At 48.6% G+C, this 18,860-nt stretch overlaps 1 protein-coding gene across 1 annotated transcript in view; it reads left to right on the forward strand.

Annotated features, from left to right (window-relative positions):
* BSN (bassoon presynaptic cytomatrix protein) overlaps positions 1–18,860 on the forward strand; it is an 86,864-nt gene that overhangs the window by 31,669 nt on the left and 36,335 nt on the right. The window contains exons 3-4 of the mRNA XM_062500615.1: positions 13,144–13,412; positions 13,485–14,022. Of these exons, the coding sequence (XP_062356599.1) occupies positions 13,144–13,412; positions 13,485–14,022 (807 nt within the window). The remainder of the gene's footprint in view (positions 1–13,143; positions 13,413–13,484; positions 14,023–18,860) is intronic.

The raw sequence follows: 18,860 nt of genomic DNA on the forward strand, positions 1-18,860 counted from the left end.
CCTCCTCCCCACAAGACATCCCATGTCTGTCCTGATCTCCTGGAAGGCACTGCTTGCTGCCCTTTACCCCTGAGAACCTCTGTTCTCAGTATGATGCCCACTAGATAAAATATCAGGTCTAGTGGAGAGGTCTGGCTAAAAACTAGTGGTCTGTGTTAAAATTATTCTGGGGACCTGAGAAAGGCTTGAATTACCTGTATTTCTGGATTCCTCTGAAAAAAAGGAGCATACTTATTGCAGGAAAGCCCTGTCCTTGGGCTCACCTGCCTCTGTTTTGCACACGTACTCTAAGTATTGTAAAACCTTTCAAGCTTTGAGACAAGCAGATACTCTCAGTATTTGATGGAGCACAATATGTTAGTGCAAGAGCAACACTGCTGGGATCCATCCCAAAAGATGAAGCCCAGTTAAAGTGAGCCCTTGTACCCATGCATGGTGCTGTCATCTGGTCCTCAGCAACCTGCTCAAGGGACTTTTGGCAGACTGGGACATGAATCCTGATTTTTTTTGGAGTACCTAGCCAGTATGGAGATGCTGGGCCAGGCCAGCTAATGCCCTGAAATTTATTTTATATGCTCTACCTTATGTTGTGACCTACCATATTAATTTTCCAGCTGATATGATTGTGGCTTTCAAATTGGAGAGTGCTTTGAGAACTATCCTCAAACAGGCATGCTGCTGCTGCCACCTGTCTTTGAGCTGCTTCTGTGATCCCACTACTTGTTCTCAGCAGACAATTGTTATTGCTTTATTGAATAAGGAAGAAAAAAAAATCCAGCAACTTCTGAAATACTATTTTCCATAACTAATTCCAGGTGCTAAATCCCTTTTGAGACCAGGGGCACATGTTGGATAAGAATTCTTTATGGAGATCCTGGGTGTAAAGTTTTTGCAGTTCTGCCCAAAAAAGCCTCATGATCTGATGGTTTAGAAGGACATGTGATTTGGAGGGCTCTGAAGAGCTCCACTGCACTGAGGGTACTCCAAGTTATGGCACCCAACCAAGACCCAAAATCAGGCGATGTCACTCTTACAGTAAAACCTGAAAGCTTCAGTGCCCTTCCTAATGATTTTGGCCAGCTCAAGTTCTTACCACAGGTCACCTTTCTTCTCCATCCAATGCCTTTTCCCATGTCTCCAGGCACTTGTCCAGTGCCATCCAGCCTGCATCCTACTGGGAAGCAAAGATCTTAGCATGGCAAGACCCTTTCCCTGTGGGAGTAGGTCACTGTGCACCAAAGAGCAGCATCCCTGTGGACGGCGTGCTCTGCCTGCTGCATCCCGTGCTTCAGACCTGCTCCTCCTTTTCTTTCTCTGCAGTGTGCCAGGAGTCAGCCCACGCCAACAGACAAGGCTGTGGGCAGATAAAAGCTTATGGGAAGGTGGTGTTCATTTGGATATCAAATTATTTTTTTTTTTTTTACCCTCCTGGTGCGTGGATCCTGCTGCTTCCCCCTTGCTGGCCAATCCATGCCTTCTCTGCCCAGTTTGAGGCAGTTTGGGGCTGATTGCTTGCAGTCAGCGTGGCTCCCACTGTTCAGATGGATATTTTGATGCATGATACTTGAAAATCAGAGGCAAGATCTCTCCAGCTGAACTCCCAAAAGTGGGGTGCGCTGTGATGACTGCTGCTACCTCACCTGCAAAAAATGCCCTGTAGGTCATCAGAGTCAGTCCCCAATTACAGTGGCTGGTAATTACACATAAGTTGCCTGGCTTTTGCAGCCAGGGCATGATGGCAAGATTTATTGTTTCTTTTCACGAGTGGTTTCTGATTGGCATTGGAGCAAATCAAGGCAGGGTTAAATCAGCTTGAACTGTGCAGTTTGCTGCTCTGTAGTTTTCTTGCTGTCTGGATGGACATGGAGCACTGCAGCTGGCACTGCCTATGTGCTGCTTGTTGGAGATCTTTCAAAGAAAAACTAAGAAGTCCTAGAAGGGCATTTGCTTCTGCAGTATTTTTGATGTTTTACCTGATTGATTTCTATTGGAATGTTTCTCTCTTTTGTAGCAGTTTCTGGTCTTACAGTTGAGGACTTGACCCTTTATTTGAGCTGAACTAAACTGTCTTTTGTTGTAAGCTTGCCCAGGGTTTTCAGTTGTGCTAAGGAATCCTAAGCAGGTTACTCCATGGTAATACTCTGGGCCCCCATTCAGGAAAGCTGCAGAAAGTTCCCAAATGGGGTCACTTCAAATTTTGGCTTGGGTTGTGACAGAAAAGACAATCTTTCAAGTAGCAGGATTCTTTTTCATTAAGAGTTTATTCACCTTTCTGGTGTATTATTTAGATCTCCATGGCAATGATGGCTTCAACTCAGCAAGCAAAATATCATAGACTAGAATCCCAGAATGGTTTGGGTTGGAAGAGACCCTAAATCTCATCTCATTCAAGTTCCTGCCATGGGCAGGGATACCTTCCACTAAACCAAGTTACTCCAAGCTCCATCCTACCTGCCTTTGAACACTTCCGGGGATGGGCAGTTCACAACTCCCCCAGACATCCTGTTTCAGTGCCTCACCACCCTCACAGTAATGAATTTCTTCCCAATACCCTCTCTATTCCTGCCCTCTTGTCAGTGTGAAGCGGTTCCCTGTTTTTTTGTCACTCCATGTCTTCATAAAATGTCCCTCTCCAGCTCTCTTGTAGCCCCTTCAGGTACTAGAAGGGGCTGTGAGGGCTCCCTAGAGTCTTCTCTTTCTAGGCTGAGCAACTCCAACTCTCATCAAATCATGATTTAAATGACCAATTTTAATCTTGCTTTGCAACTGAGCTTTTTTTTTGATGACAGAGTGATTGCTCTTGTAGAGTGGCTGGCAGTGAAGTAGCCCCTTCTTCAAGGCTAAATAATAGCTATAAAAACCCCAATTAAAAGTGATGTGGCTCTACAGTATCTGTGGTATCTATGCAAATTCTCAGTGTTTGCAGATTCCTGTGTAAATTTTGTTTAGTAGATAATGATTTATGTCACTATGCCAGGTGTATTTGGATGTCCAGATGTATTTGGATGGAGATAGGAATTCCAACACAAAAAACCTGTTCTAATTTATTTAAAATGGGTGGTTGGTGACTGGGCAAGCTATTTCTGGTAAGGAGTGCCTAGGCTGGAGGAAATCTACCCAGTGCCTCTCCTCTGCTTCTCAGAGAGTCATAAAGAGGCTCAAGGTTGGTAGGGCCCTGAGCCCCGTGGGAAAGCATCTTGCATTTTTCTGGGGTCACTGAATCCAGGAGCTGGTACCTGCCCCTCTGCCTGGTTCGTTTCCCTCTGCCATGGGAAGGGAGCTGCCTGGGATGCCTTTGTCATGAGTTTAGGATTAACCCTCCTTTTGGACTCCTTCCAGGTTGCTTTCTCAGGTCCCTCCTATCCAAGAATGGTAAATTCTGGCTGGATGGAACCATTCCTACCCCTGGCAGTGCTCTTTCCCTTACTTATTCCCCAGCAACCTGAGTGTTGTCCCTTGTGGCAGGCCCTGTGTGCCTCCGTCCTTCAGCACTGCATCTTGCTACGCCTCACTGCAGTTTTTCAGCTCATCACCATCATCTGATGCAGTTCCTGGGAAAACCAGTACAGCCAGCTCCCAGGAAGGGCTGGATGATCATGAACAGGAGGGGGGGATGTGCTATGCCTGTCTCCTCCAAGGTGCACACCCATTATTTGTCAATAATTGCATCCTCTCAGCAACACGATAACCCAAATGAAGGGCTGTCCAAAGGGTTTTGTGGAAGATCAAACCTGCCCTGGGCAGCCTATTGCTCCTTTGCCCAGCGTTTAGTACCCAGCAGGGTGTCTTGGGATCATGGCATCTGCTTGCATTTCTTTTGCTGCAGCCATAGATTTGTGTTTCACAGATTGTGTGGCTAGCTGGATTATAAATTATTCATGACAGCCCATTTATCGTGTTTATCTGGAATAATTGAGCAATTAAGTCTGCTTAGGTATGTAAAAAGATTGTGCAGTGGCTTGTCTACAGGCCCTAAATTCTGCAAGAGTTAGGCTGTTACATATTTAATCCAGAATAACAACAACAAGAAAAAAAGAAAGGCAGAAAATAACACTGTGCTTTGATGATGCACTGATCCACTATGATGTGTCCATTCACACAAGATTTTTATTCCAGTAGCTTCACTCGTAAATACACGCTAGCCCGGGATAAATTTGGCTTAACTTGGCTCCTTCAGTCTGGAGAAAGTATGAGGCCATAACATCAGGTCTGCAGCCCTGTCTCTAAAAACACTTTGGACTGCTTATGGCATCACCAGAATTGTTTTTAGTGTTTAAAACCTTCCATCCTAGACACATGGGTCAGAGGATCAGGCTCCTCTCTGCCCTCATCACTGCTGTGCTACATACTCAGATGTTGATGCTGCCAATGTAATGCAAAGTTTGGGGATGAAAGGACCTTTAAATATTCAAAAGTGTTTAGTTTAGTCCCTGAGCTACAGCCATTATCTCCCATTGCTGTAGTTGTCCAGGAGGGTTCCCAAAGGAGCTGGAAGCTCACAAGCAAGGCTACAACAGGGGCCACTCAGAGCTGAATAAATGTGAGCCATGCAGTAAATGGATTATTTTATTCTGTGTTACTAATAGGAAACTGTGCTTCTTTTGAAGCTGTACTTCTGTTACAAGTCTATTTACTGGGAGCAGCCTGTGCTCTTTATAGCATTATAGCTGTGAATTGCATCGCTGCTGCACGACACCCCACGGTGCCCCATGGCCTCATGTATTCCTCTTTGGACAGGAGGTACCAAGGAATGGAAAGTTTTGAGCTCCTCCGCTCCCTCCTAGGCTGCTATTTTAGTTCTGCAGGAGACAATGAGCGAGAAGGACCGGAGGCTTCTGTTACTCAGGACGTCCGTCCTTCGGCTGGCGACAGGGCACAGCAGCAGCAGCAGAAAAAGGCAAAGCGAGCCATTAGGCTTTCCTTGGCCGAGAGTGTTCCCGTGGAGGTCCCACATTACGGAGCGAGAGGGACCTGGGGCTGCACTTACAGCGCCTGGGCGTGCAGAGCTGGGGAGGTTCAAGCCCGAGGTGAGCTCTCTGCCGTGCTCCCTGCCCCGGCCCAGGGAGCAGCATCCTTCCCGGCCGTACCAGCATCCAAACCTTTCATGCACTCCTGCGGATGGGGAACAAAGGCTGTCTAAACAGGAGCTAGTGAGGCAGCAAATCGCACAAGAAACCTTCCCTAATGAACTGGAAGGACTTGTCCCTTTGCCTCGGGCAGCGGCACTGCCGGCTTGCTTAGCTAGGCAGCGCCTTGTTTGGCGGGGGAGCCGCGCTCCGCTCCGGGGGGAGCAGAGGAGCAGCGCTGGAAAGGTTTCCTCTGCCCATCTGCTCCTCTCTGCCAGCAAGGGCAAACACTGAAGGAGGGGATGCTCTCACTTCCTGAGGGGCTAGCCATGGGGGATGCTGCCGGGGAGCACCGTCCTGCCTGTGACGGCGGATCGAGGTTAGTTGCAAAGCTGTTGGGCGTACAGTTATTTCCTTTGATCGTTTGCTTCATCCATCTGTCCGTGGTTGCGTGGTGCAGGGAAAGATGGACCGGGTGGTGAGGTGCAGGAGCTGGAGGTCGTCTTTGAAACTGGAGAGCCTCTTGGGGGTCAGTGCCTCCTGACATCCTTTGGGGAGAAGAGATGTGCTCAAGTAGCCTGGGGTTGGTTCAGGGCGTGCTAACCAGAGAAAGGAAACTGGTTGAGAAGTGACTCATAGGATGAAATGGCACTGTCTTATTTCGCAGCTCTATTCTCTGGACAAACGCAGTTTCCCATCTGTTATTTGCAGAGAAGGAGATGAGTTTGGGGGTTGGCTCCTCTCACTCGCCAGTAAGCAAGCAAGTTGATTATTATCTGGCAAGCCTTAGCAGGATGATTACTGACGGCTCCGGTGACTTGCCCTTCTGGGCAGGAGTGCCAAAGACTAGATTTTATTTTTATTGAGATGTTTAAGGATAAAGATGAGCATAAGGTGGCCTTTTTCACAAGTGACTCGGTGCCTCAGTGACCAATTCCCCTGTCAATTAAGTGCTGAAACAGTCCTAATTGCACATTTTCTCTGGAGCCCTGGATTCTCCACAAACTGTGCTTTAGATTTGGACCAGGAAGCTTCAGCCCACGCTGCCTGCATGTTTGCATCCGCCTCCTCTCCACCTGGATGCAGGCGTGAATTCTGGTGAAGTCTTGACATGCAGCCCAGCCCCGGGCACACAACAGCTCCTGCACCCTGGGCTGCTTGTGGTCTTCCCAAAGCACCTCAGGAGACTCCATCTCCTGGTGTTTTCTGTCTCCCTCAACTCAGACTCCGGCTGATACACCACATCACAGCCTCCACGGGGTGTTTTGCAGGCTCTTCTTTGCATTTGCATGTAGGCTGTGCACTGATCCAAACAACCAGGGCTGCTTTTCCTACTCTCTACACATGAGCTCCATGGCAAACTGTCCCTGTGCTGCTGTAGGAGAACTCAGCACAGGATCATGGAATGGCTGGGATTGGAAGGGACCTTCAATATATCTCCTTCCAACCCCCTGCCATGGGCAGGGACACCTTCCAGTAGATAAGAATACTCAGGGCCCCATCCAACCTTTGCCTCAAATAAGTCCAGAGAGACTTTAGTTCTGCTATAAAACAAATCCAAAACTTCAGAAAAAGGTGTATATTGGTGTTGGTCATGCACTGCATCAGCCAGTCTGGGATGGTGTAGGAAACTTGATCCACATGGTACCTTCAGTTTTTTCCGTGCATCAGCAGCTCCTCCAGGATTTGTTGAGCTTTCCCTGCTCTCCTGCAGCCATTCCCACCTCCTGCCTTCCCAGCAGTATCCCAGCTCCCCACAGCTTGCTGTTCCCTCTGTTCTCTAGCCAAGGGCTGCCTTCTAGCACTGCCTCTTCCCTTGGATCAGGATATTGTTTAATTGCAGAGTATGTAGTAGCTTTGGCATATTTCAGTGTGACAATGTGAAACAGGTGCCCCCCAGAGAGCTCCTCAGGAGTGGATCCAGGAGGCATGGATGGAAGGGATGTTTTGCTGACTGGCTGATTTTGTGAGACAGCAGTTCTTCATGTGCAGGCAGAGCTGCTGAGCTGAAGACACTTAAGGACACTCTGAGGCAGGGCACTGGCAGCTCTCAGGAGAGGCCAGGCTGTTGCAGTGTTCCTTCAGGATAAGCCAGTAGCAGCCATGAATGAAACCTGTCTCCATCCAGCCAGTGATCCTGCTGTTGAGCCTCTCTATTAGCCTGATTAACACAGTACCTTCATTACCCAGTTCCAGCTGGGGTTATTTTTGTACTCATACTGGTGCCTGCAAAAGGCAGAGGGAGATGTGACTGTGGCCTTGGGGTGCATCTGCTGGAAGGTGGCTTCACCTGGAGGGGGCTCTGGGGAAGGGGCCCACTAGGGGCTCTTGGATTTGAAGAGCTGCTGCTGGAGGCGGCCTGTTGTGCTCTTCCTGAGCACAGTTGGGGTTTTTTATCCAGGATTTCCAGTTTTGTAGAATTATTAAATACACATGTTTTCAGCTACTCCCAGAAAACCCATGTTCCTTTTCTGTTCTGAATTCCCATGAACCTGGTTTCTGTTTTTTCAGCTCATTACCTATCTTGTCTCATGACAAAGGATGAGTGTGGGTTGTATCTTCTGCTGAACAAAACTCTTTTTCTCTGTCCTGTCCAAAATGGTCACCTTTGGATGGGATTGACCATGCTGGACTCGAGATGACTTGGGAACTGTTCTTCCCAGTCTAAAATAATTGTGTAAAACAGGTCAGATGGACTGAGCCCAGTGGCCTCCTCTGACACAGGTGTGTGTAGCTAGCAAGGTTGATGGCTTTGGCTGCTGAGAGGTCTAAATGGGTAGAGCTGGTGAGGAACCATTCCATCTCAAGTCTCCAAAGTCATAAATATGGTAATCTAAATATGGTCTCTCCTTTTTGGTTTTATTATTCTTCTGTAGTAGGATAGCATCCTGGGTGAACTCCAAGTGGTCCAAAATAACCAACCCTCAGCAAAGACAGAATTACTCTTTATTATAATCCTAAATTTTGGCATGAAAATATCTTGGATGTTCAATTATGATGTTTTTCTGCTTACAGTGCTCTCTTTAAAGCTTCTGCCCACTGCAAAGGCTGAAATCTATATCTGAGATACTTTTAGAGCTGTATTGTCTTATCTCAGGGAAGCAAAAGAACCTACACATAACCAGCATTCCCTCACATCTCCTGGTAACAAATACTGGGGATGGGCTATTTTCACATAGTCTCCTGAAACAGGTGGTGTTAGAATAACTGCAGAAGCCTTATGGACTCAAGCTGTGTCTATCATTTCAAGTCCTTTTTTAAATGTGAGCTTTTCTTGGTGTTTTTCTAGATGGTTTGGAAACCACAGTGCACAGGGATGGATGTTGGTTCCCCTTATGTACCTGCTCTGCAGAGGGTCACAATCTAGCCCACAGTGCCTGTAATTTTATATGTGTGTGTGTGTGTGTGTGTATATATATATATATTTTCAATTTATAATTCTTATGAATGTTTACATCTGCACCGCGCAGAGCCGGCACATGCTGTGGATATTCCTGCTGCAATTTTCAAAAAGAAAACTCTGATTGGAAAGTTTTCATTCCTAATAGGATTTGCAAATTGTTGGTGCTCACAGGACAGAATTGAGGGGGGAGGCACATCTGGCAGCTGTGACCCAGCAAGTGCTGCCACTTGCTGACCTAGCCATGCATTGGGGAATAATAAGATTTGGAAGGGGGTTTTGAGGAGTATTCTGGGAGGACTCTGTGGTAGGAAAGGTAAGGCTGGTGGTTGTGGATGTGTTGGGCACTGCATGCAGGCTGGGGCAGGTCAGGTATCAGATACAAACACTCCAAATATCCATACAGATGGGATGGTTCAAGTTATCAAAGCTTATGACATCAGAACAGGCATAAAATACCCTATAGATGAAAGGCCTGCAAGCTTTACCTCCTGAGTCTTCTGCTGAGCCCAACAGCATGTGTATAATTTGTTTTAATGGCTAGAAACATCTGCTGTTAAAAGTGATGCTTAATATATTTGGCTTCCACTTCCAGTCATTAGTTCTTTTTATGCCTTTTTCTGCCTAATTAACAACCTTTTAGTACCTGATATTGTTTCTACTGAATGTGCTGCTATATCGTAATCAAGTCACTTCTTAATCTTCTCTTTGATAAACAAAAAAGATCAAGCTCTTCAATTCTCTCATTTCAGACATTTTCTGCATCCCTAGAATCACTCTTACAGACCCAGTCTATATCTCCCGCAGTGTTTTACTAATCTCCTTAAAATGTCGGTGTGGAACCGTGGAGGGCTCTAGAAGGAGTCCCTTGGTGCTGGAAGAGGAGGCTGAGCCACCTTCTCACTCCTACTCCAGCTCCAGGCTTCCTGCATGAACTGAGCAGAGGTTTGCTGGGCAGCAGAGACACTCATCTACATCAGTATTTAAGATATGGGGGGCTGGAACAAGATGATCATTAAGGTCCCTTCCTACCAAAACGATTCTGACTCTGTAGTTTTACCAAAACCACTGTCTGTGGTGAGATGATGAATTCTCGTTGCCCCCAGCTCAGCCAAATAACCAATCTGAAATCCATTTAGCATATTTACTATTCATATTCTCTAGTGCTTTTTATTTTTGTCAGCATGTCATACAGTACTAGGTCAAAACACCTTTTGGACATCAAGGATATTGCTTATGTGCATTACTAATATCAGATGTGCAGAGAATAAAATCAGCTTTGCTTTGCCATGATCTATTTTTCCTAAAACCATGTTGATGGGAGTATTTATGTGTCCTTCAGTTCTCTGCACTGTCTTTCTGCTCTGGACAGGTATCTTGTCTCCCTGTCCCCTTCAGGCCATACCTTTGCCTTCTTCAAGCAGAAGACTCTTACAGTCTCCTAAAATTTCCTTTTAAAAATGAACATCAGCACGCAGCAGTTTTCATAGTTCTCTTAGAGCTCTTGGATGCAAAATTATTCAGTCCTGCCAAATTTAAATATCTTGTGGTGCTGGTAGATGTTGTTGAATGTTCTTCTGGATTGCTAATAGGATGGAAATGCTTCATCCTCCTAACGAGTGTTATCCTGCTTGTTCCCAAATGTTCCAGGACAGTGATTATAGCATGTCCATCATATCTGTCTCATGAGCAGTTCCTCCATCTTCACCCAGTGATGGACCCCCATCCCTTCTAGGAAGAGTTATGGGTGTAAATCTTTACTAATCCAACCCCTGAAGCTTTTGATTTGGTGAAGAACTGGGCAAACAGGACACAGAAATAGATGGAATATTTCACTGCCTTGCATCACCATCCTCTAAATGCTTCTCTTCTTGCTTGCAGATTCATCATGCAGGGAATCCTCTGCAGAAGACAGTAGAGAGAAACAGGGAAAAAGAGTATGAAGAGAATGATTTTTTTCTGCTATTTCTTTATCACCCAGGCTTTTTCCTTCTCCATTCTCCTCCTTGGGGGAAGGATCTTTGGCAAGACAACTCAGCCCTTCCTCTTTGCTCTCTTCCCTGCGGCATCCTTTAAATTGTCTTTGATCTGTGTAACCCACACAGGGTGTCATCGGTTGCATCAGTGGAGGCAGGCCAGGCAATTTGTGATAATCCCAACTCAATTTACATTTCAAATGCTTGCTCTGGGAGCTCATACCCCACTGTATTTCCTGCAGCTTTCTCCTGCTCCCCAGGATAGAGTTCCTCAGCAGCTACTCACCAAGTCACCAAGGGCAATTGTATGCTCCTATCCCATCTTAAAAAAACCCTGGCTTTTTCCTGTCTGGGTCATAGGTTCACTGTGAAAAATGAGAAAGTTACCATGATCCCACTGTTCTTCAGCCCTGAGCTGAGGGAGGTCCTGGTGGGCTTGTCCATGAGCCATACGCAGCTCCTGTGAACCCGGGACGCAGGCACAGCGCCTCCCACTGCCCGGGTTTTCCTGGAGAAGCCTTGGCCAAGGGCAAAGTGGGGAGTGTGTGTGACACAAGGAGCAAGTGGGTCTCCTCTTCCCCCAGTTTCCATCTCACTAAGGGTCTTAAAGTGCAGGTAAGGAGATTATACAGAGAGAGAAGATTTGAATTTCTTGCATTCTGGGAACAAGAACCTGAATAGAAAGGATTGGTTCTCCCTTAATTTGAGCTGATAGGGATAGTGGGCAAAGCTTATGGGATTTTGGTAGACACTGTCTTGAAATAGAACTGTGGGAAGAAATTCCAGGGGGTGTGAAAGCAAAAATAACGCAAGAAATTCTGGATGTCAGAAGAGAGACGGCAAGACCCTAAGAAATTATAAAAACTGAAGTACTATTTTCAGGAACTAAATATAATATGGCTCCTTTGGAACAGCTTGGAGAAACGACAATGTAGCACAAAATTGCTGGGGAAAATTGAGGCTGTTTTTTCTCAGCTCCAAGTGAAGGACTTGAGCAGAGGCTTGGTGTAGAGAGTGGTGTGGGAGCTCAGCAAGTACAGGGGAGTCTGGGAAAAGCATAGAGCTGATGTGCAGCCAGGCTTGTAAGGTGATGGGGAAAGCTTTGCTGCAGGCAGTGCCAGGCCTTGGCACCTGGCAGGTGCTGGGAGGAGAGGGGAAGGGGTATGGTGGGTAGGTGGAGGTTTCATCCACCCTCCCCGCCCCATGAAGTGAATTTGAACTCATCTTTCCTAGCTGATCTGAATTTCCTCTGTTTTTAAAAGTTTATTATTTGAAGGCTGGCCTTTATGAGAACACTTCTGGGGTGGGGACTTGTAAGGAAGGGTTTAGGGCTTATCTGCCTCACCTCTGGAGGACTTGCCATCATGTCCCATCATGAGACCCACAATAACACCCAACTGGATTTCTGCTCCTGTGAGCAGAAGGTTGACATGTGCCTGTTGTGTGGCTGGAGTGTAGGGGGGAAAAGCCTGCAGCCAGGTTATGAATCACCCATGCCTCCAACCATAGGACCAAAAGGCCAAGCAGACCTGGAGTATTGAGACTGGGCAAGGTGATTAATGTCTCTGCAGCAGGGATTAAGCTGAGCCTTAGAGGTGATCTGTGACACGTAACACTGGAATGAAGAGATGGCTTCCGGAATGAAAGGCAGGAAAATCCACACCTCAGGCCTATGGGATGTGCAGTCCCCAGAGAGCACAAGGGCCAGGAGCTGTTGGTTGCTGCCTCTGCCAGGCTCTGTGTCTGCTTGTCCTGGGTGCTGCTCCGGTTTTTGGGAATGTTCTGGTCCTTTTTGCAACTTTAGCTGCTTGTCTTGGAGAGGTCTTTTGCAAGCAGACCTGTCTGTCCTGCTGACTGTGCTGTATATTAATACTTGTGGAGCTGCTGAGCATCCTGGTGATTCCTCATATGGAAAGGCTCTACAGCCTCTTTAATTAACTTAATTTAGACATTAGTGTGTCACAGGGAATTTCTCTCGTGGGGAAAGTCTTTCATTTATCACCACTTAGCCAGAGAACCTGGCTAAGTTTCCTGTTTTTCATTTGCATGCAAAAGTTCATCGTGGTGAGAGTGAAAATTAACCTTTTGCTCCCCAGCTTGCACTCTGCCTTCCTGGAAGCGCTGATGAATTGTGCAAGGAGCAGCACTCTTTGCACTACCTTATAGCATTTCAGAGCCAAATTTTGAGGTGGAATAGCACAACCACTGCACTGATTCCAGAAGATCCATCTCTGCTAGCCCCAGGGAAGCATTGATCATGGCACAGTGATGATTCCTCATTTGACCTTGGCTATTCTCTCTGGTATCTCTGGCCACCAAGCAGGAGGGGAAAAAATGGGCCTTGGGGAGCTGGTGGAGCTATGACCCCTCGGAAAGGCCCCTCTTTCCCCAGGAGAGGCAGAACCTCATGGCAAGCAGTCACTTCACAGTAGAAGCCTTGGAAGCAGACCAAGGCTAATTAAAGCTGGCGTTTGTGCTGGCGTGCTGTGCCGTGGGTACCTGTGACAGATGGGGGCTGCTTGCCCTGACTGCGAGGTACTGCTAGTGAAGAACATGGTACCAAAATGTTTTTCAGGGGCTGATGGCTGGTTCCTGTTGCTGTGTGGGGTCTGTTGGGGGGAAGTAAGGGTGTGCTGGGGCTGCCTGCAGGCAGCTGTACCTGCCCATCACTCACTGTCCATGTCCTCTCCTTGTCTCACAGGTGAAGGAATGGCTGTGCTTGAACTGCCAGATGCAGCGGGCGCTGGGGATGGACATGACCACCGCTCCTCGCTCCAAGAGCCAGCAGCAGCTGCACTCCCCTTCACCCTCCCCCTCCCAGTCCCCAGCCAAGCACCCTCAACCCCCGGCTGCAGACAAGACCCCACCAGTCCCCCGCCCCCTGCCACAAGAACAAGCCAAACCTCAGCCCACAACGCCGCAGAGGGAGCCGCATGGCCAAGGACAGCCAAAACCTCAGGAGGCAGCCAGGTCCTCTCCGCAGCATCAGCCCAGGTCCTCTCCGCAGCATCAGCCCAGGTCCTCCCCGCAGCATCAGCCCAGGTCCTCCCCGCAGCATCAGCCCAGGTCCTCCCCGCAGCATCAGCAAGCCAAGCCTTCCCCCTCTGAGCAGAGAAAGACGCTGGGAGATGCGGGGCCGAAGCCTGCTGCCCCGGCCCCTGGGGCTGGAGCACCAGAGCAGCCCCAGGAGGGGCTCACAGGGAAGCTTTTTGGCTTTGGGGCATCCCTCCTGACCCAGGCCAGCACGCTCATGTCTGTCCAGCCAGAGGCCCCTGCTCCGAGCCAGCCGTCTCCTGGCAAAGTGCCTCCAAAAATTGTCTTCAGCGATGCCAGCAAAGAGGCTGGTCCCAAAGCCCCAGGGGCACAGGGCCGGGCTGGTGCCACACCGGCGGCCAAGCCGGGCAAACCGGAGCAGGGTGTCAAGCCAAAGGAAGTGCCGAAAGCAAGGGTCTCGTGCCCCCTCTGCAAGGCGGAGATCAACGTGGGCTCCAGTGAGCCCCCCAACTACAACACCTGCACAACCTGCCAGCAGCAGGTCTGCAACATGTGTGGCTTCAACCCCACGCCTCACCTCGTGGAGGTAAGGGGGCTGGTGGGGAGGGTGTCTTCTGATGCAAGGCTGTGTGCTCTCTCCTTGTTTAAAATGGAGAAAAGATGGGGTGCTTGTTTTCAAAGGTCTGTAAAAAAAGCCTTCAAGAAGCTGCTGGATCCAAGTTCCTCCTGGGGCAAGCTTCAGGGCTGGAGTCCATGGTTCTCCACCTCTTGGCAAAGACATGGATTTCATGTGTGTGCACTGATGTCCTGGTGGTATCATGCAAGGAGCAGGGCAAGGCTTGGCTGTTGTTAAGGTCACCCCAACAGTGCCCACTGCTCCCCAAAGGTGTCCAAGGGAGAGGTTATGCAAGTGCCAGTCACCAGCTAGCATCCTCCTCCTGTTGCTGTGGATGGAGGCCGTGGCCAGACTGGAGATGATGCTGATGAGGGATGTTCTGCAGCTCCTGCATTCTCAAATGATGAGGCTGCTAGGAAGATGATACAGGGGAAGAAAGTGTCAGGGCCTCAGCAAGAGGAGCCAAGTGCAGAATAGTGGAATGGGCTGAGCATGGGGTGGATGTGGGAATGCCCAGTGTTGTTTGGATGTGAATTGGGTGTGCATTCTGCAGCCTGCTGAGTTGGAGTGCAAGGAGAGGAGAATGGAGACTGAGATGGTCTGAAATCCATTCAATCTTACCTGTTACACAGATCACCTTCCCAAGCACCAAAAAAAGCACCATAGCCAATTCTAGCCCTGGTGCCTAGAGAGGAGAGTGGTGCAATTGGTTCAGCTGGAGCATCCTCCTACTCCTTCCACCTTGGAAGCTAGGGAGGGACATCTTCCAAGCATTTCACCCCCTCCTGTACTAGTGATTTGAGACCCTGACCAGAGGAGGCCCAGGGCTTGCTCCTGGAAGTGCTACATCTCACAGACAGTTAAGACACAGAATTGATAACATCAGCACATGGAGAAGTTAATGGGAACTTGAAATGACCAGAAGTAGGATTGCTAATTTTGGCTCCATTCCACAGCAGATAATTACATTTTATGTTCCTAGCTCCTCCCTGCCGTTTCAATTACACCCAGTAATTTTCTGTTCTTCCTGAAGCTGCTGCTGCTGCTACCGTTCGTGGTCACGTTGGTGGTGAAGGAGATGCTCTCCCAGAGTGTCTGTGGAGGTACACACCCCCCACATGGCCATCTCAGTGTACACAGTGCTGTTTTCAATGAAAGTGAAAACACTGAAAACAGCTCCTGCTGTTGCTCCCACCACTGCCTCCACCTTGCCCCAGGGGCTTGAGTGAGGAAAGCTGTCCAAGTGTTTGTTCTTTGGGTAGGGCTGAACCCTGTCTGTGTTGGCATGCCCCTGGGCAGCAATGCATTTCCAGGCTTCCGAAAGCTTGTGGAGTGGTGAAAAGGCTTCAACACTCTCTAGCACTCAGCTGCTAATTAATTAATTAGAGAATTAATTTGGGGTTGGTTTGTAGCCAGAAACGTGGTGATCTCTTCACATAGCAGGGAAAGGTGAGCTCTCCTCAGCCCTTGTCTCCAGGGTCAGTAGCTGACACCTGGGATTAAATTTCAAATTTTGAAGACTGGAATCTGTCTGGGTTCCCTCAGCTCTTGAACAAATGCCTTCAGACACCTTTGGCAAACCCAGCCTGGCATGTATGCACCCCTTAGTGTTTCTTGCTGCAGCTCATCCCTGCAACATCTATGAGCCTTCACAAAGAGTGAAGACCCACAGCAAGGTCTTACCCAGGCACTGTGCTGTCATGGGTTTTGTTTCCCTTTGCACTGAACCTTTGTCAAGCTCTACATGGTTGGGTTGGTTTATGGGATTTATTTTTGTAAGAGTTGAGGAACAAATGCAACACTTGTGCTGTGGATGTTTTTAACAAAATCTTCATGAGGAAAGGAAAGCATCACAGGGTCTATTGACGTGGTTGGGCTTTAGGTTTGCTTGATCTTCTGGGAAAATTGCTCTGTGGTCTAATCTTTTTTTGCCTGCAGCTCACATGGGCTTGCCCCAAGCCCTGAGGTTCATGCAAATACCAGAACTCCCTCTTTGAAGTAATGAGGCTTGATCCATTAATTGCTTGATGAATTAAGACCTTGGCTATAAGCTGCCCTTGAAACTTGTGTGAAAACTAATGAGGGATTTGATCCCGAGTCTGGTAAGTACAGAGGAGCACCAACTGTGGGTGAGATTAGCAGCACACTCTGTATGCACCCCTGGAGCCTGGGCAAGGTTTCACCCTGGCCCCAAAAGGGAGGGAGAGGGCATGGCCCACAGTGGCCTGGTTTTTGGAGGAAGGATGGAGTTTTGCAGGAAAATAGTGCTAAACCCATGTGTTTCCTGCAAATAAAGTTGTATTGTCACTTCCAGAAAGCGAGGAAGGCTGTTGCCCCTATTTGCAACCCCCTAAAACTTCTTATTTCCCTGGAAAGATGTTTTATTATACCCATGGTATTTTCATTCCCATCCCACTCCTGATCTAAAGATGGAGTCGGAGGCTCTGTGTCCCTGCTGTCCCCTCCCACCCTCTGCAGCTGCCTGTGGAGGTATCCAAGGAGCTGCCTCCTCCCCAGCACTCTGTTCAGCCAAGTGCACTCAAACCTACCAAAAGAGGAGAAAATACTAAAAGTGCTGTTTTTCTGTGAACTCACTGGCTGAGTAGCATAGGTGCTGAGCCACCCAAAGGAAAGGGTAACTCATGCTTCTCTTTCTGTCCTTGCACCGCTATAGACTGATGCTTATGCAGGTGAAGGATGCTCCAAGAGTATCATGAGTAGCTGGGTCATGCCTCAGAGCTCAGAGTTTCCACAAGTTCTGCCAGGAAGACAGGCCTTCCTGTGGCATTGGGTCTTGGTGGGCATGATCAGAAAGTGCTGGTAAGGGCTGGAAGCCTAGGGCATGTGAAGAGTTTAGGGATAAGGGTCACATATTGGCAGTACATCCCAGGAGAAGTGTGAGAACTGTGGTGGCCCATGGCTCTGGAAGCTGTGGGTGACCAGCAGAGGAATCCCAAAATCCCTGACTTCCATATCCTCTGCATGCTTGCCATAATACACATTACCCAGCTTTTAAGAAATTGTTTATGTGAAATACCAGGAGTACAGGTGGAGCTTCCTCACACCTCCTCTAGGAGCTGCATCCTGGGATCAGTACTATGAGATGCTCTCAAGCCAGACCTGACACTTTGGGACTCTCCCTAATTCCCTACAGCCTCAGCCCAACACCGTGCAGGAAGGGATGAGGTTTCTGTAGCAGGAAGAACAAGTGCTGGGTAATTTCACTGGGGACGTAGGAAATCTCTCCTGTTTATGGCAGAGTCTGCTGAGGGAACAAATGATCTGGCAAGAGCTGGCTTGCAGTGTGATTGCCCTTGTGCTTGCATGATGTTCTCCCAGTAACCCCAGTTGACCCCAATTGACTCCAGGGGTTTTGTATTAAGGAGCAAATGAACTATGCATGTTGTGTTACTAAATAAACATGGCAGGATGCCCCTTTGCCTAATTAACCAGCCTGAAACAGGAGCAGTGACAAGTTTCATTGCAGAACACTGCTGATTCCCAGGTGCCAGGCTGTGACCTCCAGTGGGCACCTGACCCTCAGGAGGGTCCTGTTACTGATTTGTGGGTCTCACCATGCCCCATCCAGATCCTTAAGCTGCTTTTTTCCCCTTGATTTCCCCATGCATTATAAAAAGCCTCCTTTCTTTTACAGTACTTGTGTTGTCAGAGGTGGTGCTGCTGCACTGCCCTGTCTGATCTCACCAGTTAATGCTGTTGAGTTCCTTACTACATGCATTATATGCATATATATATATATAGTGTATGCCTATCATATGTTGGTGAGACACAGGAACGGGTTTCCCAGAGAAGCTGTGGATTTCCCATCCCTGGAAGTGCTCAAGGCCAGGTTGGATGGGGCTTTGAGTAACCTGGTCCAGTGGACGGTATCCCTGTGCATGGTAGGGGGGTGGACTGAGATGAGCTCTGAGGTCCCTTCAAATCTGGGATTCTTTGATTATCCCGGATGTGGTATCATGGGATGCAGGGGCAGCATTTGCTTGAGCCCTTCATGGGACACATTCCTCTACTGCTGCTCCCCTTGTACTGCAGCCAGGTACAAACCAGCCCTTTCAGATGTATTTCTTGCAAAGAGCTTGTGAATTACTGTATCAAATATTGTCTGGAAAGCCCCGGACCTCTCTTTTCATCATGATCCAAGAGCTCCCGCTGGATAAAATTGGTCGCTGAGCAGAACAGCTCCCCAGGGTGGGATGCTACACTGCTCAGATTTGAAATACTGATGCTGAGGATGGGGCTGACCTGCCCTACTTGCAGAAGCAGCCGCGGCAGCTCCTGGGTTCAGCTGCAGGAAGGAATGCCTGGGAAAAGGGACTTCAGTGAGATGAAAAAAACTCCGTGAGACGAGCCTTTGTGCAGAACAGGGTGTCGCTGCCGGCAGCCGGAGGATGGCTTAGAGAAGCAGAGCCGAGGAAAGGTTTTGTGCCAGAATTATTTTGGTGTCGGCACATAGATTTCAGAGAAGAGCTAAAAAGAGAGCAGGGAGGAGCATCAGGCTCCTGCCTCACCTGCCCTCGCTGCCGGGGGGGGGGGGCGGCAGCCAGGAGCCTGTGTTCAACTCCCTGCCCCCTTCCCAAGGGTCCCTGCTCTCGCTGGGAATGTAATTAGCTCCTAGGCAAAGAGGATTAGCGGGGTTAAGAGAGCCTCCAGCTCAGCACTGTCCTGGGGTGGAAATCCCAGCCCCTGTCTGGTGTCTGGGGCCATTTCCCCCTCGTTCCAAGGCAGAAAAGCAGGAGATATGTGCATGAAGAAGAAGCTGCCTCCTGCCCTCTGGAGCACAGGTTTCT

The sequence above is a fragment of the Cinclus cinclus genome, chromosome 12, assembly GCF_963662255.1.
Source record: "Cinclus cinclus chromosome 12, bCinCin1.1, whole genome shotgun sequence".
NCBI classification, from domain to species: Eukaryota; Metazoa; Chordata; class Aves; order Passeriformes; family Cinclidae; genus Cinclus; species Cinclus cinclus.